This window comes from Poecile atricapillus, chromosome 1, assembly GCF_030490865.1.
Source record: "Poecile atricapillus isolate bPoeAtr1 chromosome 1, bPoeAtr1.hap1, whole genome shotgun sequence".
NCBI classification, from domain to species: domain Eukaryota; kingdom Metazoa; phylum Chordata; class Aves; order Passeriformes; family Paridae; genus Poecile; species Poecile atricapillus.
This window is the reverse complement of record NC_081249.1, coordinates 91412140-91436513: the sequence shown is the minus strand read 5'-3', so window position 1 is coordinate 91436513 and position 24374 is coordinate 91412140. Positions and strand designations below refer to the sequence as shown.

General features: G+C 45.7%; 1 protein-coding gene across 2 annotated transcripts in view; it reads left to right on the top strand.

Annotated features, from left to right (window-relative positions):
* Nucleotides 1-24374, top strand: part of VANGL1 (VANGL planar cell polarity protein 1) — a 45003-nt gene that overhangs the window by 9670 nt on the left and 10959 nt on the right. For both annotated transcript variants that reach the window (XM_058850338.1, XM_058850346.1), the window contains exons 3-5: nucleotides 174-300; nucleotides 3505-4112; nucleotides 23433-23566. In XM_058850338.1, coding sequence (XP_058706321.1) covers nucleotides 174-300; nucleotides 3505-4112; nucleotides 23433-23566 — 869 coding nt within the window. The remainder of the gene's footprint in view (nucleotides 1-173; nucleotides 301-3504; nucleotides 4113-23432; nucleotides 23567-24374) is intronic.

Sequence of the window (24374 nt, the reverse complement as noted above, 5' to 3'; positions counted from 1 at the left end):
CTACCTCCTCCAGAGCTTTTGTCGCAGCCTGAGTCTATCTTGATCAAGAGATGGACAAACTTGACTGATCTAGTGCTTGGGGCACTTGTTGCAGGTAGAGGTGCAACACATCTCAGGCCCTGCTCCATAGAGTAACTGGTAACGTTGTCCTCCTCCTCCTCTGTTTGAAAAAGGAGCCGGGACAGACACAAATCTCCCCGAAGCAAAGATGGCAGTCGGTCTGAGAAGTCCGTCACTATCCAGACACCTCCTGCAGAGCCGCTGCTCGGGAACGATGCCTCTCGGGCAGAGGAGGGCCAGGTAAGGAGGGTGTGAAAGCAAACGTGGAGTGTGTGTTGTGGAACAGAGCATGTGGCTTACTGGCTCCTGAGTAGGAAGAAAGAATTGCTTGCATGCTGTTTAGTACAGAATCATGACTTACGGGTGCTCTTTATTTGTGCATACAGCTGAGGTCTCAGTCATTTCTGTCTTGTTCTAGAGGTTTATTTCTGACAGCACCAGTGCTGGTGTGACAACTCCTTGGGCACTAATTTGGCTCTCTCTTCCGGAGTGTCATCTGTCAAGCTCTATAGAAACATCTGTTTCCATCATCTCACTGTGCTTTATTCAGGTCAAGCTTTTCAACCTGTATGTGTATTTCAGTTTTTAATCGGGGTTTGCTCTGGGTAATCATATAAAGTACATTAGAACCAGGATTCCAATAGGGAAAGGAGTCAAGAAATGTAAAACTAGTGTGAAATAGCTGTGAAGGAGGGTGAACTCAGAGAAAGCTTGTACATAACAATGGGTTAAGGAAAAACTAGAATAATGATGCATTTGGATTGTACCTACAACAGATCCAGTGCTCTCTCTGCTCTAGCAGGTGATATGAAGCTGCATATTCATTTTCAAAGAATGGCTGATGCTGCAAGACATAGAATGCAGGATGCTTCAGTACCTCCTGGGCTGGATTTGGGGTTTGTTAATCCTTGGCTGTGGGGCTCCACTTCTGCCTTTACAAAACAGAAAAGAAAAATCAGTGTACAGTTTCCAGCCAACTGTGTATGGTGGTACTTGTAACAGTATTCGTGTAGCTACTGGTATGCTCATTTCATGTCCTGTAATTTGGTATTTTGTAATCAGATGCTTGTTTTCATGAGTCCCAGCTATTATTTCAAATAGTTGTAAAGGCACTGGTGAATTCCTGAGTCCTTGTTTTCATGCAGACCTCCTCAATTAAAGCCAAAGCTAAATAAGTTTATATGTGAGCCAGACTTTTCTCTGGGGAGCCAGAGTGTCCTCAGTTAGGTCCAACAACCGTGTACCACTGGAGATTTAGCCTCACATTTCCTCTCCTGTGAGGAAAGGCTGACAGGTGGGGTTGTTCAGCCTGGAGAAGGCTCTGAGGGAACCTTATTTTGTAGCCTTTCAGTATCTGAAAGGAATCTATAAGAAAGCCGGAGAGGGACTTTTTACAAGGGCATGCTGTGATAGGACAAAGGAGAATGGCTTTAAACTGAAAGGAGGTAGGTGTAGATTGGATATTGGGAAGAAATTATTTCCTGTGAGGGTGGTGAGGCACTGGAACAGATTGCTCAGAGAGGTTGCGGATGCCCCATCCCCGGAAATGTTCCAAGGCTGGGTTAGATGGGGCTTTGAGCAACCTGGTTTGGTGGAAAGTATCCCTACCTGTGGCAGGAGGATTGGAACTGGGTGATCTTTAAAGTCTTTCAACCCAAACCGTTCTGTGTGTCTATGGTTCCATATAAATGCACATATTTTGCATTAGGTTGTAGTCCACTTTTTCAAGTGGAAAGAGGTGTAAGGGCTAAACTGTGACTAGGCTTGCCTGTTGTTTTCTGGGATGTAGCTTTAAGCTGCTCTGGTGTTCCTGTGTCCCTTCTCTTTTCTGTGCAATTTTGCAGCTCATCAAATGGAGGAAACTATGCAGAACTATTTCATGCATAAACATAAAATAGTTGAAATGCTTAAATTGCAGAGACGCTGTTAAAGAGGGCAATGTGGTAGGAATATGCTGTCTTTCAGGACATACTACAATGCAGATCTCTCTTCTGGGGCCTCTGCTTTGGTGAGAAGTGACTCAAAAAAACCCCTCATATTAATTCAAGATGCTGACTATTTGTGGTTGGTCTGTCTCAAAACCCTACTGCTCTAGGCATGGGAGGTATTCATATCTTGGAGTGCATTAGAAGTTGAACTCCCTGGAGTTCGGAGTTGTTCAAAGTAGTTGTGCTGCTTCAGTCGACTCCTTTCCCAAAGAGTCTTTCCTCTAGCTCTTAAAAAGAAGTGAATAAAGGTCTAAAATTAGGCCTGTCTCTTTCAAATAAGTTGTTTTGGTCAGCATGTGCAGTTGGAGAAGTCTGAGGGAAGTTGTAAATCCTATTAATGACACAGGCTGCAGGAAAATATTCTCAGTAAGAAAAGCAAGAATGTGGTTCTGAGTGAGCATTGTGGCTACAAAGGTGCCAGGTGCCAAGCAGCAGAGCCACATGCACTGCCACTCTGGCATGCATTTGTGGGAAGAATCAGCAGCCTCCACATGCATGAGTCACTCCGGCAGCAGATGTGAGTCAAATCCGTGCATGTCAGTATAACTCTGGCTGTGCCAGCACCTGGAATGAGCAATTGGAGGCATTGTAGCATGGAAGAACCAATACAGACATTGTCTGATGTTAGCTAGGGAAGAAATGAGACTTTCAGAACATGTAATGTCATCTGAAACTTGCTTGCATGGTGACTGTATTTCAGGTAAGCCTCTTTGTGGCTTCTGACAGTGGCCTGGATTGTAATACCAGAACTACTTGGCAGTCTAGGATCCTCTAAACTTTAAAGCCCCATACCTGAAGATATCCTCCGTGATCACCTGTAATGTGTTGGTTTAACTAAACTTTTGTTAGATTGTCAGCTACTGAGGGCAGTGCTGCTGTAGAGGAGAATAAAAGACAGTGAAGTGGAGGAACTTGCTGGAGGTGTGGTTGCTTCTGTTACGGATGGAAAAATAATGTGTGAACATGTTTTTGATTGTGTAACAACAACAACTGGCTTGAAACACTGAAATGAAAATTTCCCTTCCAGGTGCTTTTGTGGTGCAGTTGCACTGCAGAATTTGTGGGCTGGAAGAATGCTAGTCCTTGCCCTGGACATGGGAACTGGTGATTACTACAGTTTCCAAGACTTATGTCATGTTACTCATTAAATGTGCTGGAAGAAGAACCTCTGGGGGTACAGTGAGTGGCACAGCAAGCTGAGCTACCTGCCCTGCACTTACGGGCTTTTAGCACCTAATGTTTATAGTCACTGGTTTGGACAAGTTGCTGTTCTTTCTAAACCTTTAATAATTGTCAGGGTTGGTTATTCACTGTGTTAAAGGTGTTGCTTTTGCTGTATATTTTTTCTGGAACTTGAGGCTGTCATAGCAATCTTTCCAGGCAAGAAAAACAGAACATCTGAAAGGAACAGCCTGATTGTTTCAATGTTATTTCAATTTATCTCTTCCTCCTTCAGGATGACAACTGGGGTGAGACCACGACAGCAATCACAGGCACCTCTGAGCACAGTATTTCCCAGGAGGACATTGCCCGGATCAGTAAGGATCTGGAAGACAGCGTTGGGTTGGACTGCAAACGTTACCTGGGCTTAACAGTGGCAGCTGTTCTCGGACTCCTAGTCTTCCTTACCCCCATTGCCTTCATTCTGTTACCCCAGATCCTGTGGCGAGATGATCTGGAGCCGTGTGGTACTGTCTGTGAGGGACTGTTCATCTCTGTGGCGTTTAAACTCCTCATTCTCCTGATTGGGACCTGGGCTCTTTTTTTCCGCCAACCCAAGGCAGACCTACCAAGGGTGTTTGTGTTTCGGGCCCTTCTGCTGGTCCTCATATTCCTCTTTGTGTTTTCCTACTGGCTCTTTTACGGCGTTCGCATCTTGGACTCAAAGGACACCAACTACCAAGGGATCGTGCAGTACGCCGTGTCTCTGGTGGATGCCCTGCTCTTCATCCACTACCTGGCCATTGTGCTGCTGGAGCTGCGGCAGCTGCAGCCCATGTTCACCCTCAAGGTGGTTCGCTCCACGGACGGAGAGTCGCGATACTACAGCTTGGGACACCTGAGGTAGGTGCAAGCCCTTGGAGTCCGGGGGTGTAGATAAGTGTGGCTCTGCTGTGGCGTGAAGCGTCAGCTGCATTGGAGTATGTGTTATTGCTGGTTCCTGAATCTTCCCCCAGAAGAATTCCTAGAGTCCCTCCGAAGTTACCAAACTGAATCTGTCCCCTCTCTGAGTGTGGGAGAGGCTGTACTTGCCTCAGAGGAGTCGTGTGCATTTCAGTAAATGAAAGAAGCTGATGTCATAACTTTGGGATGGTCAATGGGCGATGCCTGATGAAATCTTTTAAGATCCTTCTCTGGGCTTATTTCCCTGTCTCCTTACTGGAGGAAAATTGAGATCTCTCCTTGTGTAGCTGGGGCTGCCTTGAGCCTTTTGATTGTGTAGGCCAGGCACTGTTTTGGGAGCAGCCCTTCAGGCCGTGCAGAGCATAACTGTTCAGAGACTCCTGACAGCAGGCAAGGCCATGTGGCAGGGGCTGAAGGTTTTGTGCATGATGCTCTTTTTGCCATTAGGTGTGGATCAGTTTGCTGGGTTGGATGTATCTGGGAGTATTTGGGAGCTGTAGGCATGACACACACATACTGCTTCCACCTTCCTGCTGGCATTAGCAGCAGCAGTACAAAAAAGGACAGGTGTCTGAATTGCCTTAGTTCCTGTGTCCTGCAAAGCTCTCCAGAAATCCCTTAGTTCCTGTGTCCTGTGAAGGTAGCAGCTGAGCTCTGGAGATGATTCCCCAGGCAGAATGTGCACTTAAACATCTGTTGAGTTTATCCTGTCCAGACCCCAATGGCATGTGTATCTGTGGCAGATGAAGAGATTAGCATCTGCTGGTTTAAGTGGATGTAGGAACAGACTCCTGCAGTCATTAGCTTAGTGGTGGAATTGCTTTGAAACAGATTTAGTGGTTGAAGCTGAAGTCCTTGAGTTTTCTCCTGGATAAAGAACATGAGGCCTGTTCGGTAAAGTAAATCTGGACTCTGCTTTGTTTTCCTTCTCTGTAAAATGTGAAGGGGAGAGCCCCTCTTCTGTAATGGAAGTGCACCCACTGACTTAATGAGATGTCTCAGGATTTCAAGGAATGTACTAATATCTGTTGGTTTTCTTGTGAAATCAGTTTTTTTGAGCTTAATTGCTCCGTAGTCAGTGATCGAGCATAACCTATATGATGAGAGAGATGGAAAGATGACTGCCAGAGTTTCCCTGTGCCTCAATATTGTGCCTTGAGGTGTGATAAAGCAATTCAGTCATGAGTGAATTCTGCAGAGAAAGTTCTGTACATATCTGTATTTACCCATATATACACACACAGCAGGTTTGATTTGAGAGTGTTTGCTTGGTGGTAGATTGTGGGCTTGTGTTCAGAGGAATTGAAATCCTACACCTGCCAAAGTCTGCACATCTGACTTGCCATTGGCGGCAAAGAATTTGATTGAGAATCAAGGCCTGAATATTTAATAGTGCATGTGTTAGAAACAGTATTTTCTCCAATTCTTTTTTTGCAGCAGGGTTTTGAAATGTCTTGGGTGATGCTAAGGCAGCAAAGAGTTGTAAAACCTGAGATGTATGAAAACTTGTAACTTCTCGCTGGCAAGCTGATTTCAGTTTCACTTGGTGCATTGAATGCAAGCCATGCAGCACATGGATGCTTCAGTGTCTTGTGTTACAGAAGAGTCTCATCAAGCGCGTCTGATAACGCTAAACTAGTGTTGCTTTTTCCTTAGTTTGACAGATGAACATAATGTGTATTGACATGTGTTTTGAAACCTGTGTGTCTTTCCATATTTACTGCTACAAAGGTAAAGCTATAGGTTTGATCAGGGGCCGAGTGTCTCCCAGCTAAGGAAGAGTTTGTCCTCTGTGTGTGTTACTTGTGTGTAAGTGGTAAGAGCTTCTGATCTTGATCAAGAGTGTGGGCTCCAATGTGACAAACTGTGTAAAAAGTGAGTGTAGTTAATATATTCTTCAGCTTCTAAGGGCTTAGGATTGTGAGATGTTTGTGAAACATGAAAGAAAAAAGAGAACTTGATCATCTTCACAGCATAATTTTGCAGTTTTCATTAAGGACTTGTCGTGCTTGCTGATGAAATGTAGGTCGGGGTCACAAGGGGCTGCCCTCTGCCCCTGATTCTCTGGCTGAGGCGTGGGCTGGAGTGGGAGGTCTGTTGATGGGAGAATGTGAAGACACAATGCAAGGACAGTCTGGATTTCAGGAGGGCTGGAGAAGCAGCCTTGTGGGTGTGCTGGGAGAGGTGGTTCTAACTATGGTAGAGTAGGCATATACTATTTGCATCTGCCTTTGAGCTCTGTTTGCCACCATGAATGCTTGCCTCATCCTAACACTTTCAAAGGGGTCTTGGAGAGGTTTTGAGCTGCCACCTGGAGGGAAGAAGCTTCCTTTAGCAGGTATAGCAGTCTGTCTCCTGAAATCAAAACCTTTTGTCTCTTTATGCTCTCAAATATCTTAGAAGTTTTAATCACCAACAATCCATGGAGTCTGTCTTCCCTCAGCAGTCTAGTGTGCTCTGGAGAAGCTGGTGGTAAGAAGGGACTTGAGACATCTTACATTGTTCAGTGTTGCTTCTTGTAGTAGTCCTGGGTTTTTTTCTTCACAGCAAAATTGTTGATATCACCCTTTTTAATCCAAGATGGAAGCTTTCCAATTCTACATCTTTTCTGGTGAGGCAGAGGGAGCTGCTATATAATTATGAGAGCAACAGGTTTTCTGGGGGAGAAGGGAAGAAAACAATAGCTCATCTGCCCTTCTGGCAAACCATGTTTTTCGTGAGGCAGGGTATAGACAGGATTTTCCACCCTCCTTGGCTCCAGATGCACTAAAGAAGTTGAAAGTGCTGAGTTAGGTATTCCACTCCACCCTTGAGAGCCCTAGGTCCAGGAGGGTAAGCGTATTTGGGAGCAGTTCCCCAAATTCATATTATAATCAGCCTATTAATAGGCTAGCTTGATTCCACCCCCAGCACTTTGGCTATAACTTTTCTTCTGGGAGACTTGACTGCCAAAACGAACGTTCCCTTTGGCATTGATTCAGGAGCTTGGAATGGGGAGGTAAAAATTAAATAGGAGTCTCAAATAGGAGTGTGGTGCCACGTCTCAGCTCACTGACTGCTCTGCTGCTCTTGGTACGAAGAGTTGTCGTGGAGGGCAAATGCTTTCTGGTTGTATGTGTGGGTAAAGAGCAGAGAGCAGCAGAGATTCAGGAAAGTGCCGGAGGTTGGGTGGGAATGGTGGTGGGCCTTTGAAGGCAACAACAAAGGGAAATAAAGATGGGGGAGCACAAAAGTAGGTAACTTTTCAGTTGAAAGGCTGATACTTTTGTGAGTGGAGGCTTGGATTTGCAGCTTTAGTTTTTCCCTGTAATTAGGGATGCTGATGATACTTGTCATCCAGAGTTCAGTACTGTCCTTATGGCTCAGAAACAGTGTAGGAAGGATCTTGCTGGAGAAATCCCTCCTTTTCTGTAGTTAGGGTGCTAACCGTATTGCCTTCCTACCCAGTGAATACTCTTTCCCACCCTAGAGCTTTGCTAGTCTAGACAGCTCAAGAAAATGAGTGTCTTGTAATACACATGGTAATTACTGATCTTCCACATAGACTGAATGTTGGGCTGCAGTATAGTTAGTCTTGGTTTTCTGAGGTTAGAAATGTTTGAGAGTGGGTCCTCCTCCCTTTTGCTCATCCTTGCAGCAGGTGTATGAGGAGCAGGGCTGTGATAGTTCATCTTGTGTTGGGCCATTTAAAGGAGTAAGAGTTTCTGTCTTCTCTCTGTCATGGTTTACCCCAGCTGGCAAGTAAGTACCACACAGCCCCCCACTCACACCTCACTGTAGGATGGGGATGTGAATCAGGAAAAGGTAAAATCTGTGGGTTGAGATAAGAACAGTTTAATATTTTAATTAATGTAAAATATAGTACTAATTATAATGACAATGATAATAGTAATTGTAATGAAGAAGAGAGAGAGAGAGAGGGAGGGAAATAAAACCCAAGGACGGCAAGTTAAGCTCAATGACTTGCTCTCCACCCACTGACTGATGCCCAGCCTGTTCCCAGGCAGTGATTGGTGGCTCCTGGCCAGCTGTCCTCAGTTGATTCACTGAGCATGATGTTCTGTGGTATGGAATATCCCTTTGGCCAGTTTGGGTCAGCTGTCCTGGCTGTGCTCCCTCCCAGCTTCTTGTGCAACTCGTCACTGAACGGCAGAGCATGGGAAACTGAAAAGTCCTTGACTTAGAGTAAGCAGTACTTAGCAACAGCCCAAACATCAGTTTACTAGGAAGGAAAGTAATGCAATCACAAAGAAAACCAGGACACTGTCCTTTCTGGTGTGGGCTTGCCTTTATGAACCTGGTGGCTAGGAAACTGGTGGGGAAGCCTGTGTGCATCTTTGGAATCAGGATTCAAGTTTTGCAGATGGCTGTGAGCTGGTCAGTGTTCTCTTGTCAATCTAATCAAGAAAAGCTTGCTACTCAGAAATAGCAGTTCTGTATGGTAAAAGTGTGCTTGAACGTTCCCTGTACCCCTGTTACCCATCTCCATTTGCATGGGTGTTTGCTGAAATGTGGTCTAAAAATTTAGGAAGGGAACAGCTGCTTCCTCAAAACAAGTACCTGTCTCTGAAAACCCTGTACCTTCCCTGCAGGAATTATCAGTACCTTACTGAGAGACCTGGTGGCTTGCACACACTCACAAAAGAAAGTAGATGCAGACATGTTCTGTGGAAAGGAACACATTCAGCCTGTCTCCCAGCTGCTTTGGGTGTTTGTTGGACCTGTTGCTTATAAAGCTGATCACTAGGTAGTCAGTATTTACTGATTAATCTGACGAGTGCTCTCTTGTCAGACATCCCTTGGGGTCACTGGTACTTTGTTCACTACTGAGAGAGGGCTGTGGAGGGCTAAGGAGTGGGAATAGGCTTCTCCATATTCCAGCCTCCATTTGTAAGTCTTGACATCTGATCTTGTTGCTCAAATATGCCTCCCCCATATCAAGGGTGCTAATAAAGAGCATAAGGTCAGCATTTGAACTGTACAGAGTGCTCTTGCCTGGAGTTGTGTCAGTGTTTATGCTGTTTTAAAGTCTTTCTATTCCTCAGAAGGAAAACTTCCATGGAGTATAGACACCTTGGTTTCTATTTCTAGCATGGTTGTAAACCATGTGTTTAAACAGTTGGATCTATTCCCTCAGCAAGAGCTACTGAAATCTTGCTGGTTTCTGGTGAAGGACTGAGCCCACACATACACTTCTGGGATATTTGTTTCCAGTAGGGCAGTGAGAAGGGAGTGCAGGACAAGTATTGGTGCACCACAGTGCAGTGCTGTACCTGCCGAGCTAAATCCTGCTGGAGACACTCCAGGCTTTTCTCCTTCTCCCCTGTTTGTTTGGTCTGTGCTCCCAAGGACTTGAGGAATTACACTCCTTTCTCCTTGGGGTTTCTTCAACCTCACCATTTTCTGTAGTGATGCACACTGATGAAACAGATTGAGCTGATGAGTTTTTACCTTGCTTTGTAGCAAAACATATTATTAACAGTCCTGCTGCTTTGGTTGCAGGAATATGCTAGAAAAGCATGTTACACAGACTTTGCAGACCAGCTCTGTTGCCAGAGCCTCCGGCCTGTGTGAAATTAGCCTCGTTCTTGAATACATTTTGCCTGTCCTAAAATCTGTACAAGGTGTCCTGATGCCCATTTGTGAGTTTCTCCTGCCCATCACCAAACAGGATGAGCACCAGCGTTGATCAGTCTCCTTTCCCAAGAAGTTCTGGGATAGGCAGCCGCCTGTGGGTGTTAATTGCATCTGCAAGTGTGAAGCTCCTGGGGAAACTGAGGGGTCTCTTCCAGAGCAGCTTCTTTAGCACTGAGAGGTGTCAGACTTGTGACCCCCGACCCAGTGTCTCTCCAGCAGCACTTCACAGCACTGCCTTTACAACCACCTTTTTGCAACTCATCATCTCTGCAACTTCTTGCAACTCATCTGGGCTGCTTTTCCATCTCCCAGTCCTAAACTTGCAGAACTTTGTTCACAGTGGGCAGTTGAGCATTAGCGCCTTTCAAACACCCCATGCCATGAAGTAGTCATGGAATAGGGAAGAATGCTCTGACTTGTGGATGAACTGATAATGACTTATATGGGAAGAGATTTTCAGCCACATTCTTAACCATTTTTAGTCACAGGCCATACTCCCCCTCCCCCTTGTCTGCTGCCTCACCTCTGGAGGGTGGTGCTGTAGAGATATGATTGCTCTAGCCAGCAGGGTACCTGTGGAATTGCAGAAGGGAATTTTCCAGTAGCCTCTGGGGGGGGGGGGGGGGGGTGGAAAGTGCTGTTCCCTGCTGAGTAGGAGCAGTCTCCTTTGATGTTCCAGATGAGTTATGGGAATAGTTCCTTGTTCTGTTTTACAAGGGTCTGGTGGTGCAAGGGGTATGTTGCCAGCAAAGTTCAGCTAGGACTTATGGCTTGGGTCAGAGCAGCGCCTCATTAAGAGACTGCTTGTTTGTGACAGATGTGAACAGCAAGCTCCAGGAATGCCAGGTACTCCTCAGAGATGAGGGGAAAGCCTAGGATGGACCATAAGTATTGACAACATGCACAACTTGTCTGGGAGTTTCTGATGCAGTAAAGTCTGTGTCTGAAGCCTTGGAGGGTGTGCTTTATTGAAAGGAGTGTGTTTTCCTAGCCTCTTTCCTTTCTGCATACAGTTTCCAGACTTTACATATGGCTTTTCATATGGAACTGCTCCTCCTTTGCATAAAGGGGAGAGAGCTGGGGGGAATTGAAGTGCCCGTATCTTTCTACCCTCCTCTCCTCCCTTCCTTGATCTTGATCCCTGATCATCCCCAGCACCCTCTGTGCACACACCATCCCTCCTCTCCTCCTCAGCGGGAGGAGCGTGAGCTGAGTGCACCAGACACCAGGCCAGGTACCAGTCTCATCTGTGCTCCTGCAGATGCACCAGGCAGCAAGGGCAAGCCGTGCAGGCTGATTGTTATACCCTGGAGCAGTCTTGCATTTTTGGAATACTTAATACTTTAAAAGTTTACAAGCCTACTTGCAGGTGAAGTGCCCGCTGTTAATTATTAACCCGCTTGGCCAGTAGAGTGTTACTTGCTCCCTGGTGAGGAGCTGCTGGGCTTCCTCTTTCTGAAAGAGATGGTGTGGAGGAAATGCCATTGGGTTCATCTGCAGGGATTTCCTTTCTTTTTGGCTTGTCTTTCAAAACCAAGACTGCCCAAAAGTCCAAGAACGGTATGCACTCCAGCCTACCCTGTACTTAGGGGGTTTGTCCTGGAATTTCTCTTCCACTGCTGTGCCCTCTGAAGTGCCTGTACCACCCACAGAGACTGATGGCCTCCCTAAGCTGCCGAACAAATTTTGTGGCCATGAAGGTACTTTTATCTTTGAATTCTGAAAAAAAAAAAAAATCCACCCCCTCAACCTTTGACGTCTGTTTCTTGTGGTGAATGATGAAATACAAATATTCTGCAAATAAGTGAGCTGTCTGCCCTTTGGGGGAAAGAAGAGGCACACATTTTGCTTAGGGGACAAGGAACAGTGAATTTACAGTTCTAGTGTAGCACAACAAGTAAAGTCCAATACATATGGAAGCTTAATTCCTGACTCTACCTTGAAGAAGTAAGGAAAAGTTAATAGAGAGCTGTGTGCCAGTAATAGAATTTTAAAATTGTCTTTATTTATTAATGGCTATAAAATTAAGGGTAATATTTTCACTTATAAATTGATTGCCCCTCCAGTATGTGCTTAAATGAACTTCATTGCTTCAATTTCTTTTGTTCAGTGTAGGTCAAGTGGGGACATCAGCTGACAGTGTGGGGAGAGCTGTTCCCTGGCTGACAGGAAAACAGATTCCTGGCACAGCAGTAAGGGTCTTGGCTGTGGTTTGGAGCTTCAGGCTGCTGACTCTGGCTTGCATTCCTCTAGTCCTGGTAGAGGGTTATCTGCATCCTTGCTGGGGCTGGATTTTCTCTCAGCTTGGAACTGCAGGTCATGTCCCTGTGGCCCCAGTGCTGTTTGTAGGGTTGCTGAGTGCTGGTTATAAAATCAGGTGTCTCTTGCTTGTGCAGAGCTTGCTGGGGTGGAGCTTTGTGGGGGATGCTGTCTGGTGGAGGGATGCTGTGCAGGGAGGACTGGGCTGTAGTTTGAGAGCTGGTACGCCTCTGTGTGCAAAGGTCTGCTAGTGGCTAACATGGATGCTGCCTCTTCAGGCCTGTCTGCATAGGCTTGCAGGAGAACAACATTCCCAGGCATTTTGAGAGGAATCCTAGAACAAGTTAAAGCTGCTCTATTGACTCAAAACACAACCTCATTCAAAGTCTTGCCACATTAATCCCATCCTCACCTGGGAGTCCAATAAGAGATGGTCCTCTTTCCTGAGAGAGCATCTGACCAGGCAGCTGTAGGATCAAGAGCTGCATGCTGATGTTTCATGGCTACAGCATCTAAATGTAGAGTCCTATTACAGCCCTGGAGTTTCACTGCCAGTAGAAGCTTTGAACACTTTATTTCCTTGAAATTAAAGCTGTACTTCTTAGGTTTGACTTGAAAGAAACACCTAAATCAGCAACTAACCCCTTCTCCCACCCTCAAATAAACTAACAAAAAGCCCCACCCTTAGTTTATAACTATTAATGTAGTTTGAAGAATTCCTTGGCTAAAGACTGGCCTTATTTGAAGCGTGAACAGGCTTTAAATTATCTTGTGTAAATGCAAACTCTTACAAACTTCTTGCCATTCCTGCCAGTTCCTGCATATACTTTTTTTTCATCTGAGGCTCAGACTAATCAGAGGCATAGCATGCATGTATGCTGGGAAGAGGAAATGCATCACTGTTGTGGATTATGCTGCTCCCAGGAACTGGAAATGCTAATCCAGGGTCCCATATGTTGCCAACTTCTGTAGGGTTCCTGGGTGCTTGAGCAGGACACAAGCTTGAGCTGGAAGCTGATGGGTGCCCTGTAGGTCAGGGCTTGGGGTGTCTGGTATTTCATACCTTGTTTCTGCACTAAGTGCAGAACTGTCTCAACTCACCTTTGCATGCAGGGTAAGCTCGTGATCTTGCTCCTAACTCCTGTGTTCAGAGGGTAAAGCACACCTTTATTGTTCTATCTAATATTGTTCTATCCCCCTGACTTGTTTGAAACTCCCTAAATCCTAAATCCAACTTCAACTGTGTAGAAACTTTTGAAAGAGGTTACACCTCCCTGAGAAATACTCTGTACACCCCTCAATTACATAAATGTTTGATCATAGTTCTGCATCACTTCTTAAACTAATGCTACTGCAGAAAAAGTCCTGTCAGCAGCCTGATTCTTCCTCACCCCTCCCAAAGAAATATTGTCTAGTTGCACGGCAGTTCAGTGGTGGAATTGGGGAACTGGTAATTTATATATCTATTATCCATGTAGCTTTTCAGTTTGTGTGTGTACTTTTCTACTTGGATTATTTTGCTTCGCTTAATTTCTGCAGTCTTCCTAACTACCCTTATGGTGTTTAATGGTTATAAAGGCTTGTGGTAGCAGAGGAAAGGTTTGGTGGAGCTGAGGGAAAGATGCAGAATAGAATTCTCTCATGGCCACGTACTGATATTCAACTTGCCATTGATCGGGACCCCCAGGTCCCTTTCTGTGGCACTGCTTTCCAGCATCTCATTTCCCTGTCTGTACATCCAGAATTGCCCCATGTGCAAAATATGTCAATCCCACCTGCAGAATCTGTCACTTTCCCCTGTTGAAGTTCACATAGTTGGTAATTGCCCAGCCCTGTCATTTGTCCTGATCTCTCTGCAGGACCTTCCTGCTTTCAAGGGCATCATCTGTTCCTCCCTGTTTTGTATCACCTGCAGAATTGCTTGGTATCCCTTCCAGTCCCATGTCCAAGGCATTTATGAAGACGTTGAAGAGCACAGGGCTGAGGATGGAGCCCTGTGGAACACCACTAGTGACAGGTCTCCAGTCTAATTTCACCCCCTTTCCCCTGATTTCACTGTAACCCTTTGTGCCTGACCCGGTTTCTCTCCCATCACATGCTGTGTTTCTCCAGCTGAATGCTGGACATCTTGGCCAGTAGGATCCTGTGAGAGACAGTATCAAAAGCTTTACTGAAATCCAAAAGGATTACACCAACTGGCTTCCCTTGATCAACTAGCTGGTTTACCTTGTCATGAAAGGAAACAAGTTTTGGTAAGCAGGACTCTCCTCTCATGAACCTATGCTGGCTGTGAGTGATGACTTTGTTGTCATCATGCTTTCAGGTGTTTTTCAGTACCTCCCAGAATAATCTTCTCCATCACTTTACCAGGCCCTGAAGTGACACTGACTGACCTGTAGTACCTGGGATCCTCCTTCTTGCCCTTCCTGAAAACTGGGACAATGACTGCTCAAAAATCCTCAAGAGAAGCTTTGTGATGACACCAGCCAGCTCTTTGAGGAGTATTGCATGAATCCCATCAGGCCCCATAGATTCCTGCAGTCTGTGGGACTGTGGTAGGGCAGGGCTCTGTCTGCAAAAATTTGCTCCTCTGCTGAGCCTTGGGGAAAGGAGAGCCTCCAGTCCTTGCTTCTCCTCCCCACTCCATCTGACCTACAGGGGACCAGCCTTGGCCCAAGCACAAGGGATTGGTCTTGAGCACCTCAGGTCATGTCTTTGAAGATTCAGAGCTGGACATGGTGCACAAATGGATGGCAGCTTACTTCTGTGGATTTGGTTTATAGTTGTATTTCCAGCTGTGAGACTGGACTTTGTAAATTATTATCTTGAGTCATGCAGGTCTCCTTCCAAAGGGCTCATTGGCCTCAATAATCTGCTCAGATGTGCAAATGTTAACTGTAAGATTGACTTCAGCACTGACACATATCTCAAATTGGTCATGGGTCTCTGTCATACTGGGTGTTGACAAGTGGATCCCTTTGGACTGCTGGCAGCTGGATGTAACACCCACAGTCCCTGGGGAAGCCAACTTGTCCCTGCTTTGTCAACACCTGTGTATTTCTGGGTGCCTGTGTCTACTGTGCTGTGCAGGTTGGTGGGGAAAGCTCAGCAGCAGCTTCTTCCAATCATCTTTTCACTTAAGTTGTCCCTTTTGCATTCTTCTCTCACTGCTTTCCCTCCAAACTGCCAGTTTGCTCAATAAATGAAGAAAGCCTTTCACAGCATTGGCTTTACTTTAGTGTGAGTAGACAATAGCTGGTATTTATAAATAATATATATAAATAATATATATATTATAAATAATAATATATATAAATAGGTGGTTTGTTTGTGGGGTTTCTTTTTCTCATGAATAAGCAAGATAATATTCTCATTAGCTCCCTTGAGGATACCACCACCACTTGGCAAAACCATATCATGGAGACAAATGCTTGGTGTGCTAGCTGTGCCCTTTGGAAAACTCCTTTCTGAGCTCCTGCTCCCGGATCCAGTAGCTGCTGCTCTCCAGGTCAGGTCCAGTTAAACTGCTAGTGGCTCCTGAGGGTGCTGGCTTGGGCTTGAGGCGTGGATGTCTGGCCAGGTGTTGTTTTGGTTCACTGCAGGTGTCTGGGACATAGCAGATACATGGCATGGCACGGGCAGTTCCTTTGCCTCTTGTGTTTCTTGTCTGTGTTGCAGCAGGCCCTGGAGCAATGAGGTGCTGGTGGCAAGTGTTCTCTTTCTGTTTGATGAGAAGGTAGTGCCTTTGCCTGTTTAAATGTGTTGTATGGCATCAAAGGGAAGTGGGTGTCTAGTTCAAGAGCTGTTGGGGCATCTGTTTGTGGTTATTGGTGTCTGAGGAACTGGCTGAAATGCACCCCAGGCTGTGAGTGCCTCAAAGCTGCTGTTGTGCCCTGGCTAATCTGTGAGCTATACCACTTGGATTTAGTGGTTCTGCTAGGTATCTGCATGGTGAGTAACTGTTTGACAACACCTCCCCACACACGCTGCTCCCCTTGGAGAGGTGGTCTTGGCTTAAGGGGATGTGGGCAGTTTGCTTTGGATCCTGCTCTCCAGGCATCTGGCTTCCTCAGCATTCTGAGGGAAAAGTTTGTTGCACCACATGTTCAGGCTTTCACAAGCTGCTCTTTCAGATGCAGCTCCTGAAGCTGCTCTTGTACACTGATCCGTCCCCGTGGATGGGCTGAGGCAACTGGGGCTCCCAGTTAAACTCCCTTTGCTATTCTGTGAGGGGCTGGAAGGCAACCTTTCCAGTTGCCTAGGCTGACCTGCTGCAATAAAGCCTCCTAAAATTGTATACAGGGAACCTGGCAAGATGCTTGGTCTCGGTAAGGGATTAAATCTTGTTTTTTTTTGAAGAGAGTCATTTGCCTTCCATAGGAAGCTCTTCTGGTGCTCCAGAACCTTCATTGTTTCTAAAACTCTTGTTGGACTTTTACAGCTTATTTTCTGTCTGTTGAATATGATGTTGGAGGTAACAAGTGTCCTTACGATCTTTGTGTCCCTTGGCACTACGTACCATGAAACGAGATGTTCACGGTATTATTGAGGAAGTGTGTTGCTGTCACAGCATCTGACCTCAACACAGTGATTGTCCTTTCCTGGAAAATCATGCTATTGGATCTTTTGGACCACTCCTTGAGTGAGTGGACTGTGCTCTTCTCCTCTTCCTCCTCACTACATATTGCCAGTAGTGTTCTGGGGTTTTTTCCTAGTCTGTTATGCTAGCTGCCACCTTCAGCTGTTGGAAATGGAAGGAAGGGCAGTGCAGCTGTTGGGAAGGCATCCATCACATTTTGAGGTTCTACCAATAAAGGTGACTGGGGAAAACATTCAGGCTGTGTGCTGGTACCCCTAAAGACCAGTTAACTTCCTGAGGTATCAGGCTTGGAAGTTTGTCAGAAGGAGAATTGTAGTGGGAGCATGTCATTGGGTTTTACTGGGGTTTTACAGCCACTCACTAAAACTTCGTGCTCTGTACTTATGTAGCAGCATCCTTTTAATGCTGGCCTGGGAGTGCTTTTATAGGATTCCTCAGGAAGGCTTAAGTAAGTAGCCTGTTTGGTTTGTATGAAGTAAAGGAGCTGATTTCCCCCCAGTCCCCAAGTTTGGTCATACCCTCCTGTAAAATTCTGGTTTTTAAAAATACTCACAGCTTTCCTTCAAAATGAAAACATTGAATGTAACAGCAAAGTTAGTAGTAGACCTGCAGGGATCTTTTTCTTTTTCACCTGTACTGGAGGGTTTTGACTAGGCTATGTTTGAGGAAAACAAACAAAAAATCTAACCTGAAAATTAATTATACTCCTTTCTCTCATTCAGAAAATTTCTATTTTGAAATCCCTTCTACAGCAGCAGTGAACTATTGTGTTGCTCAGCTGGTGTATTGATTCTGATTTTTGTCTTGCAAAAGATGAGACAATTTCTGTTGGAGAGCAATGTGTCTTGGACTGCACAGGGCAGAGAAGGGGAGATCTGCGGTATGAAACTGGGCTAGTGCTCTCCTTAAATTTACAGCAGTCATGTGTTGTTCAGATGTCCAGTGTTGGATATAGATGGGGACACACTTTAAATTCCTGTCCTTTTCTTTCCATGTTGTTTAAAAAGGCTGTGAGGGGAGAAAAAAGATGGAGATGGGTCACTGCAAAACTGGGGCAAACCTTGTGTGTATTTGGGTTCTATATAAATTATGCCATTAATGGATGGATGTTGGCTTCCTTGGGGGCAGCAGCTCTGCTGCCATCATGCTGACAACCTGCTACTGTGACGAGGTTTTCTTCCCTTCCCTGATAAAGGTTTGACCTTGCAAATTCTTTTCCCTGCCTCACCAAGTGTGAGAAGTTGGGTATCTAAAACAAACTCGCTGTGTCCCGGTTGCCCAGCGCCTGTTCCAGGGAGGGCGAGGATTGTGTTTGCCGGCCTTAGCCAAGTGGAGAACTCACTTGTGGTTGTCTGACAAGAAAATGTGGTTTTCCTAGGAGCTGCAGTCCTGTTCTCTCTCTCTGACTATACCAAACTGAAATGCTCTTGTAGTTATGACAATCAAAAGGCATTTTTGTGCTCTGTTTGTTTGGCCACAGCTGCTGGAGAAGTTCCTTGTTTTGGCATCTCTGCTGAGATCTGACTCAGGCTCTGTTTACTGAAGAGGACAAGGCATTTGTGCTACTGCCAGCACTGCAAAGTGCTTCTGAATGACCTTGGTCTTCTTGGGAGCCTTGCTCCAAGGTGTTGCTTGGGAAGGACAGAGGGGGAAGGACGAAATCCCTTGTGTCTTGCCAGCTCGTGGCCTCTGGTGTTTTAGTGCTGCCCAGGGTCATCTGTCTGGACAGCTTGTGCTGGCCTCACCTGTAGCTATGACAGACAGAGCAGGGAGGCAAGTCTGCTCTGCATAGAGAATGGTGGCAATCCCTTCTGTAACCATCTTCAGCAGGGATGTTGGTGTGGGAAGCATTTTGACTTCAATTGTCTTTTTCCAGTTCTATTTCTAGTTCTGGTGGCTTTGCTGTGGGAAAACAGTCCAACATGGTGAAGGATCAGGAACTTGAACCCTAGTTCTGTGCCCTGGCAAAAGTGTATGAGAAGGGAAAAAGGGGAGTTTTCTGGGAGGAAGATGTGATTGTACGGCAGGGGAAGGCAGAGCAGTCCTCTGAGCCTGTTGGGTGTGAGCTGACAGCACTGATTGAGAGTACAAAGCGCTGTGGATGAGCAGCTCAGTGCCCCAGGAGACTTCAGTATCTCTTGCAGTAGGCAAGCTCGATGCTGTTGTAGACTGGGGACATCTGGTGAGGCAAAGCTCTTCTTGGCTCTTCTTGGAAGGCTGTGTTGTGGAATCTTTTCTTAGCTTTTCTTTGAGGTGCCAAACTTCCCAATTGGCTGTGGCAAGCATTTTATGTGCCCAGAGACCTTGGCTTGTTTTGATACTGTGTCTGTTTTGAAGAATGTTAAAAAAATATTGTTTGGAGGAGAGGAGTCTGTGCTGGGAACCATTTGATTAAATAACCCCAGGCTTCCTGGGCCCTCATTATTAGCATGTAATTAGCACAGCAGTCATCAAACCTCTTGACTATCCTGTGTATTTTAGGTGTGTGTGGCTCACTCTAAACCCTGATGCTGCAAGATCTGCATCCATAGCAAGAATGCTCTGGTAGCAAACAGCTCAGCTCTTTCTGGATGTGTACATAGATCTGTTGCAAAAATGTGGGGCACTCCTCTGCCCTCGATGATTCTCAGTGTCGCCTGACATTATACTACCATGTATAGTACCATTACAGTCTACATTTATAGCTTAGCAGGAAAGCACAAAATTGCTAAAACCATGTGAGTGACAGGTGCATAGAGGCGTGGCTTCAATTTTTAATCTTTTTTCTCTCCTTATTTTTTATTTTCACCAACCCTCTCCCACCGCTTCATAAAACTCAAACAAACTCCTTTTTCTAGAAACCACCAGTGTCCAAAGCAAGTATTTTGATGATATAAACAGGCTTCTTTCCTTGTGCTTTGCTTCGGTGTAGTACTAGCCTGTTTTCCTAGAAATCCACTAAGAAAAGCCAATTTCAGTATCGGTGTAGTTGTGTCACAGAAGGCAAATACAAAGCCAGAATGGCCTCTGAGGTGCAGTGAATGGCTAGACTGCAAATACCCAAACCTTTTGTAGCAGCAAGTACTCAGGCAAAACTGCTCCTGACTACCCTGTTGAGAGAAAAAAATAGTCGATACCTTTGTGTCACATAGTCCCCTCCTCCACTTCCTTGGATGCCCTGTAAAAGTTAATTCATTACTGTTAGTAAAGGGCTCTGCACTTCTCTGCTGCCAAATGCCACTGAGGTACCCTGTGCTTCTGCTGGGTCTGCTTGTTTGCTTTCCCTCTTGGCAGCGTGCTGTGACATGGCCTTCTGCAGGGAAGTAAAAATAATAATTAGAGAAAAGCAACCCTCCAACTGCACAAAACGCAAAGCAACAAAGAGCGGAGCCTCACCGACACTGCGTGCAAGGAAAACCGTGTTTCCAGTGGGCTGCTGGATTGTGCAAGAGGTTTTCCTCTTTTGAATCTCAACTGTTGCATGGAAATGCTTTTTGTGTCCCAGTTTTTAGAACTAGATGATCTTTAAGGTCCCTTCCAACCCAAGCCTTTCTATGATGATTTCTGTGTTTCTGTGCTACGCTTTTTCTGCGTTCTGGTAGTTTGCTACGATGCCTGAAATATACTGGGCTGCCAGCCTCTCTCGATGGGACGTGAGAACGAGCCTCACTCTGACCTCTTCCATACGGGCCATCGAGTATCGAAACTTTCTGTTTTCTTCCTGCCCCTCCCCATTCTTTCAAAGCGCTGAACAAAAGGAAAGCCTCGGCTCAGCTCGCTGAAATGCGGCTGAATGAATGCCGTGACCGGCATGGTCGAGCCGGGGCCTGCGGGGAGGCCGCGGCTTCCCGTTCCCGCTGGAGCTGCCCTGCTGCTTCCTGCGGCCACCGCGCCGTGCCCGCAGGGCAGCAGAGGGTCTGCCCTGCCGTGGGGAGCCCGAAAAGCTGGGGTTGCTGTCGGGACCCAGCTCTCGGTGTTTGCTTTGCTGCTCTGGGCGCTGCCCCTCCTCTTGCACAAGAGCCGTGCTCGGGGTGCTGTACCTGGTCAGGGCGCGGGTTCCTGATGACTGTCCTGTGTGGGGCAGGGTGAGGCTTCCCCTTGATGTGGGTGAGGAGGTTGAGCAACACGGCCCAGGAGGCTCTGATTCAGCCTTTTCCTTGCTCTTGCAAATTATTGTGACCCTTTTAATTTACTTGTCTGCGGCTTCTAATTTTATTTAATTTTTTTTCCTGCAACAGAGAATTTGAAGGGTTGTAGTTGTCTTCCTAACCTGCCATGCTTAGAATGGACTACGTGGGAGACAGAAGTGGGCTGGTAGAAATTCAGGAAACCGATTTTTATTACATTTCTCTTCCCAGACCCCTCCATGTGTCTGGGGTATCTCATGTGTGGGATTGAGCCTATACTGGATTTGCATCAGCAACAAATACCTGGGCTTTAATTTTCAGGGTAATAATCGTTGCTTACTGCAATGTAAAAGCTTGGTTGTGTTTGGATTTTGAGTGCACGTGCCAATGAATTGGTGGGGAAGGTTATTTAATGACGGGATGGAAGGGGGATGTTAGGTGGGGAAAGCCGGCATCCTGATGATAATGCTGTCGGTGGGGTTCAGGGAAAATGTATATGTATAAAAATAAATTATTCTCTGCTGTGATGCATTGTGTTTTGTCCTAAAAGAGCTGGTTGGTCAGTGGTGTTCCCAAACATATCCCACTGCTGGGATGGACATTCCAGTGCTGTTTGAAATTAGTAACAGTGTATTAACAGAGAATAACTCTGTTCGTTTTTATCTTCCTGTTTTGAGTTGGTCCTAGTTTTCCAAACATTGTGTTTTGTGATGAAACTCTGTGGAGTTTTATCTTCCTGGGAAGCAGAGATGGAAAAACTTGATCATGTTTGAATGTAGTCAGAAGGGGGAACTATGTGCTGCTGCCACATGATTACTTTTATGAAATTTTGTTTATAGGCTGCAGCAAATTCACAATAGAAATCAGAAGCGTGGCAGGGAGAAATAAAATGGCTTTCACCTGTTCTATGTCAGCATCTGCGTGTGTCTGGCAGTGGGTCAGTCTGTACTACTTTATCAAAGGAAAATTGTTTCCTTGGTTAACTAGTGGCTCTTTATCACAAATCAGTAGCTGAGTGCTTAAGTGGAGTTGCTTTTACCAAATGTAAGGTGAGGAATTATGAAAAAGTGACACCTAAAAGCATCTTTAAGAAGTTCTAGCTGGATCCAAAAGACCCCTCCAAACAATCCTAAGGAATTTGCTTTCAAAATCTAAATCCATGATATGAAAGGTAGACAGCAAATGAATGGTGATGTACCATAATACTGAGTGATGAAGCTACTCAGTGAACAAGTCTGGGTGTGTTCTTCTTTCTCAGAATCTTTTGAATGGGCTGGCATCTGTGCTTAATTCACTGATCAGTGGGAGTGTATACAGGAGCCATAGAGTGAGGATGGTGGGAAGTGTGTGTGTGTGTGTTTAAATTACTTGGGTGTGATGCAGAAGTTTAATATTAGCACAAAGCACAGGAAAATTTAAATTGCTCCTCCAGGAATGCACACAGAATCTGTGGTAGCACTGAGCACTGAATTTAGGGCTTAATTTGTTAATGTCTTACTTTCCCACGTTATCCTTCTTGTAATGTTTTCTTCCTACGTAGTAAAATGTGTGAGAATATTTTGTTGCTTTCCTTTGGAGAGGCCTTGTTGGTAAGTGTGACCTTTCCAATTAACTGGCAACAAATGTGTTGGCAGTTACACTTTCATTTTGAAAGCACAAAAATTATTTTTAGCGTGGCTCCTTGGCAAATTCCAGCTGGCTCAATGGGTGATCTTGGTGGTTTGCTGAGAGTGCTGCTGCCAGTCGGGTGCCACACCGAGGCACAGAGCCAGAGCAGCATGGAGAGAGAGAGCTGTGTCCTATTCCCGCTTTTTTAAACACCAGAGCTCAGGCTTGTTTTGAAGTGCTGCCCTATTTGTTGGTAACAGCGCCTACAGACATCTCTGTCCGTTGTCAAAATGATCGCAAAGGAAGATACCTCTGGGTTGAGCCTTTCCTGCTGCTGGCGCGTGTGTTTGTTTTGCTCCCATGTGTCATCGTTTTATGTAAAGGCATCTCTTCAAAGGGATGGAGGGAGTGCCACTGCTCCTCATTCTGTCCCTAGCCAGGGATTTTAACAAGCAGCACTGAGGTAATGCTGGCAGCCGTACTCCTCAGGCAGTGATCTTATCCTGCTGTGAAAGCTGAAGAGATTGCACTCATGTCAGTGCTGGGATGGAGAAGGTGTGAGGAGCTGCGAGGTGCGTCTGGAAATGATGCAGAAGGACAAGCATCCATCCTGAGCTGGTCCCTCCATCCAGGCTGGCCAGCTACGTCAAAACCTGTGTGGTGCTCTGGTCTTCAGCCTGAGCAAGGTCTCTGCAGCACAGTGATTGTACTGCTGAGGGAGGCTGAGCTCTTGTTCTGTAATTTCCAGTGCTGCAGGCAGCCTAGTGCTTCACTTTGTGCTGCCCTTGTTTAGGGATTTCCTGACATCCTCCTATTGAGCTGAGGGCAGAGATACTTATCTTGCATCTCAAATGAAATTTCAGGTCCTAGAGAGTAATTAATATTCTGTGTATTGCCATGAGGCGTGGCAACTCGGTTCCGAGTAATATTGCTATTCTTCCTTCCTTTTTTTTTTTTTTTTTTTTTTATATATTTTAAATTTATGGGAACACGAGAGCTTGTTTCGATCTGAGGGGATTTGTCTTACTGTGTTTTTTCTTCTTTCCCCAGCATCCAACGAGCTGCACTGGTGGTTCTGGAAAATTACTACCGAGATTTCACAGTCTACAACCCAGCCTTGTTAACAGCCTCCAAATCCCGAGCAGCCAAGCACATGGCTGGCCTGAAAGTCTACAATGTTGATGGTAGGTGAGGTAAAATGTAGTTTCTGAGACTGGGTGGGATGGGGAAGGGCTGGGTTTGCTTTATGCTTTGTTATGCACACATTCTCACCTTTTTGCTTTGCCAAATCCTTGTCTCTTGCTGGAAATCTTCCTAGCAGTGCTGAGTTCCTGGTTCCAGGTGACTTTACAGATGTGTTTAGCCCACAATAAGGCTTTTGTCTTTGCCAGGTGAAATGGCCACGTTTTGGGTCTTGATTGTTGTGTGGCTTGACACTGTTCAGCATTCCTGCTTGTTTCAGGAAGCCTCTGCTTTTTGTCACCCTTGGGTCATCTCCTTAGTTGTGATAGTACAATAAATACAACTTTTAACTTAAATGAGTTCCCCAGTCGTTTATTGTGCTGCTTTCACATGCATCCTTCAGGAAAGTGAAGGAGCCACGTGTAAGCAGCAGTTGCTGATGAAACTGATGCTCATCAGCCTGCAGCCTCGGCACTAAATGAGCTATGCCTGGCTCACCCATGGCCATGGAAACTCAAACACAGATAACGATCCCCATTGAGCTTTTCTGTTCTACAAAGAGTTTTCAAGCTTTGGGGCTTTAGAAGAGCAGGTGGATGGACAGATATGTGGATGCTCATAGTGAAAACTGGACTTAATCATTTGACACTCAAACCCTATCAGTGAAAGCCAGGATTGCTAAGCAGGGTGTGCCTAGCAGCCTTTATAGAGGTGCACATTCCTTTGGAAGAGTCCAAGCTGAGTAGCAAAGCTTTTATGGTGGAAGATGGTTGAAGTTGTGTGACAAAATGTGGTAGTGGCAAGTTCTGT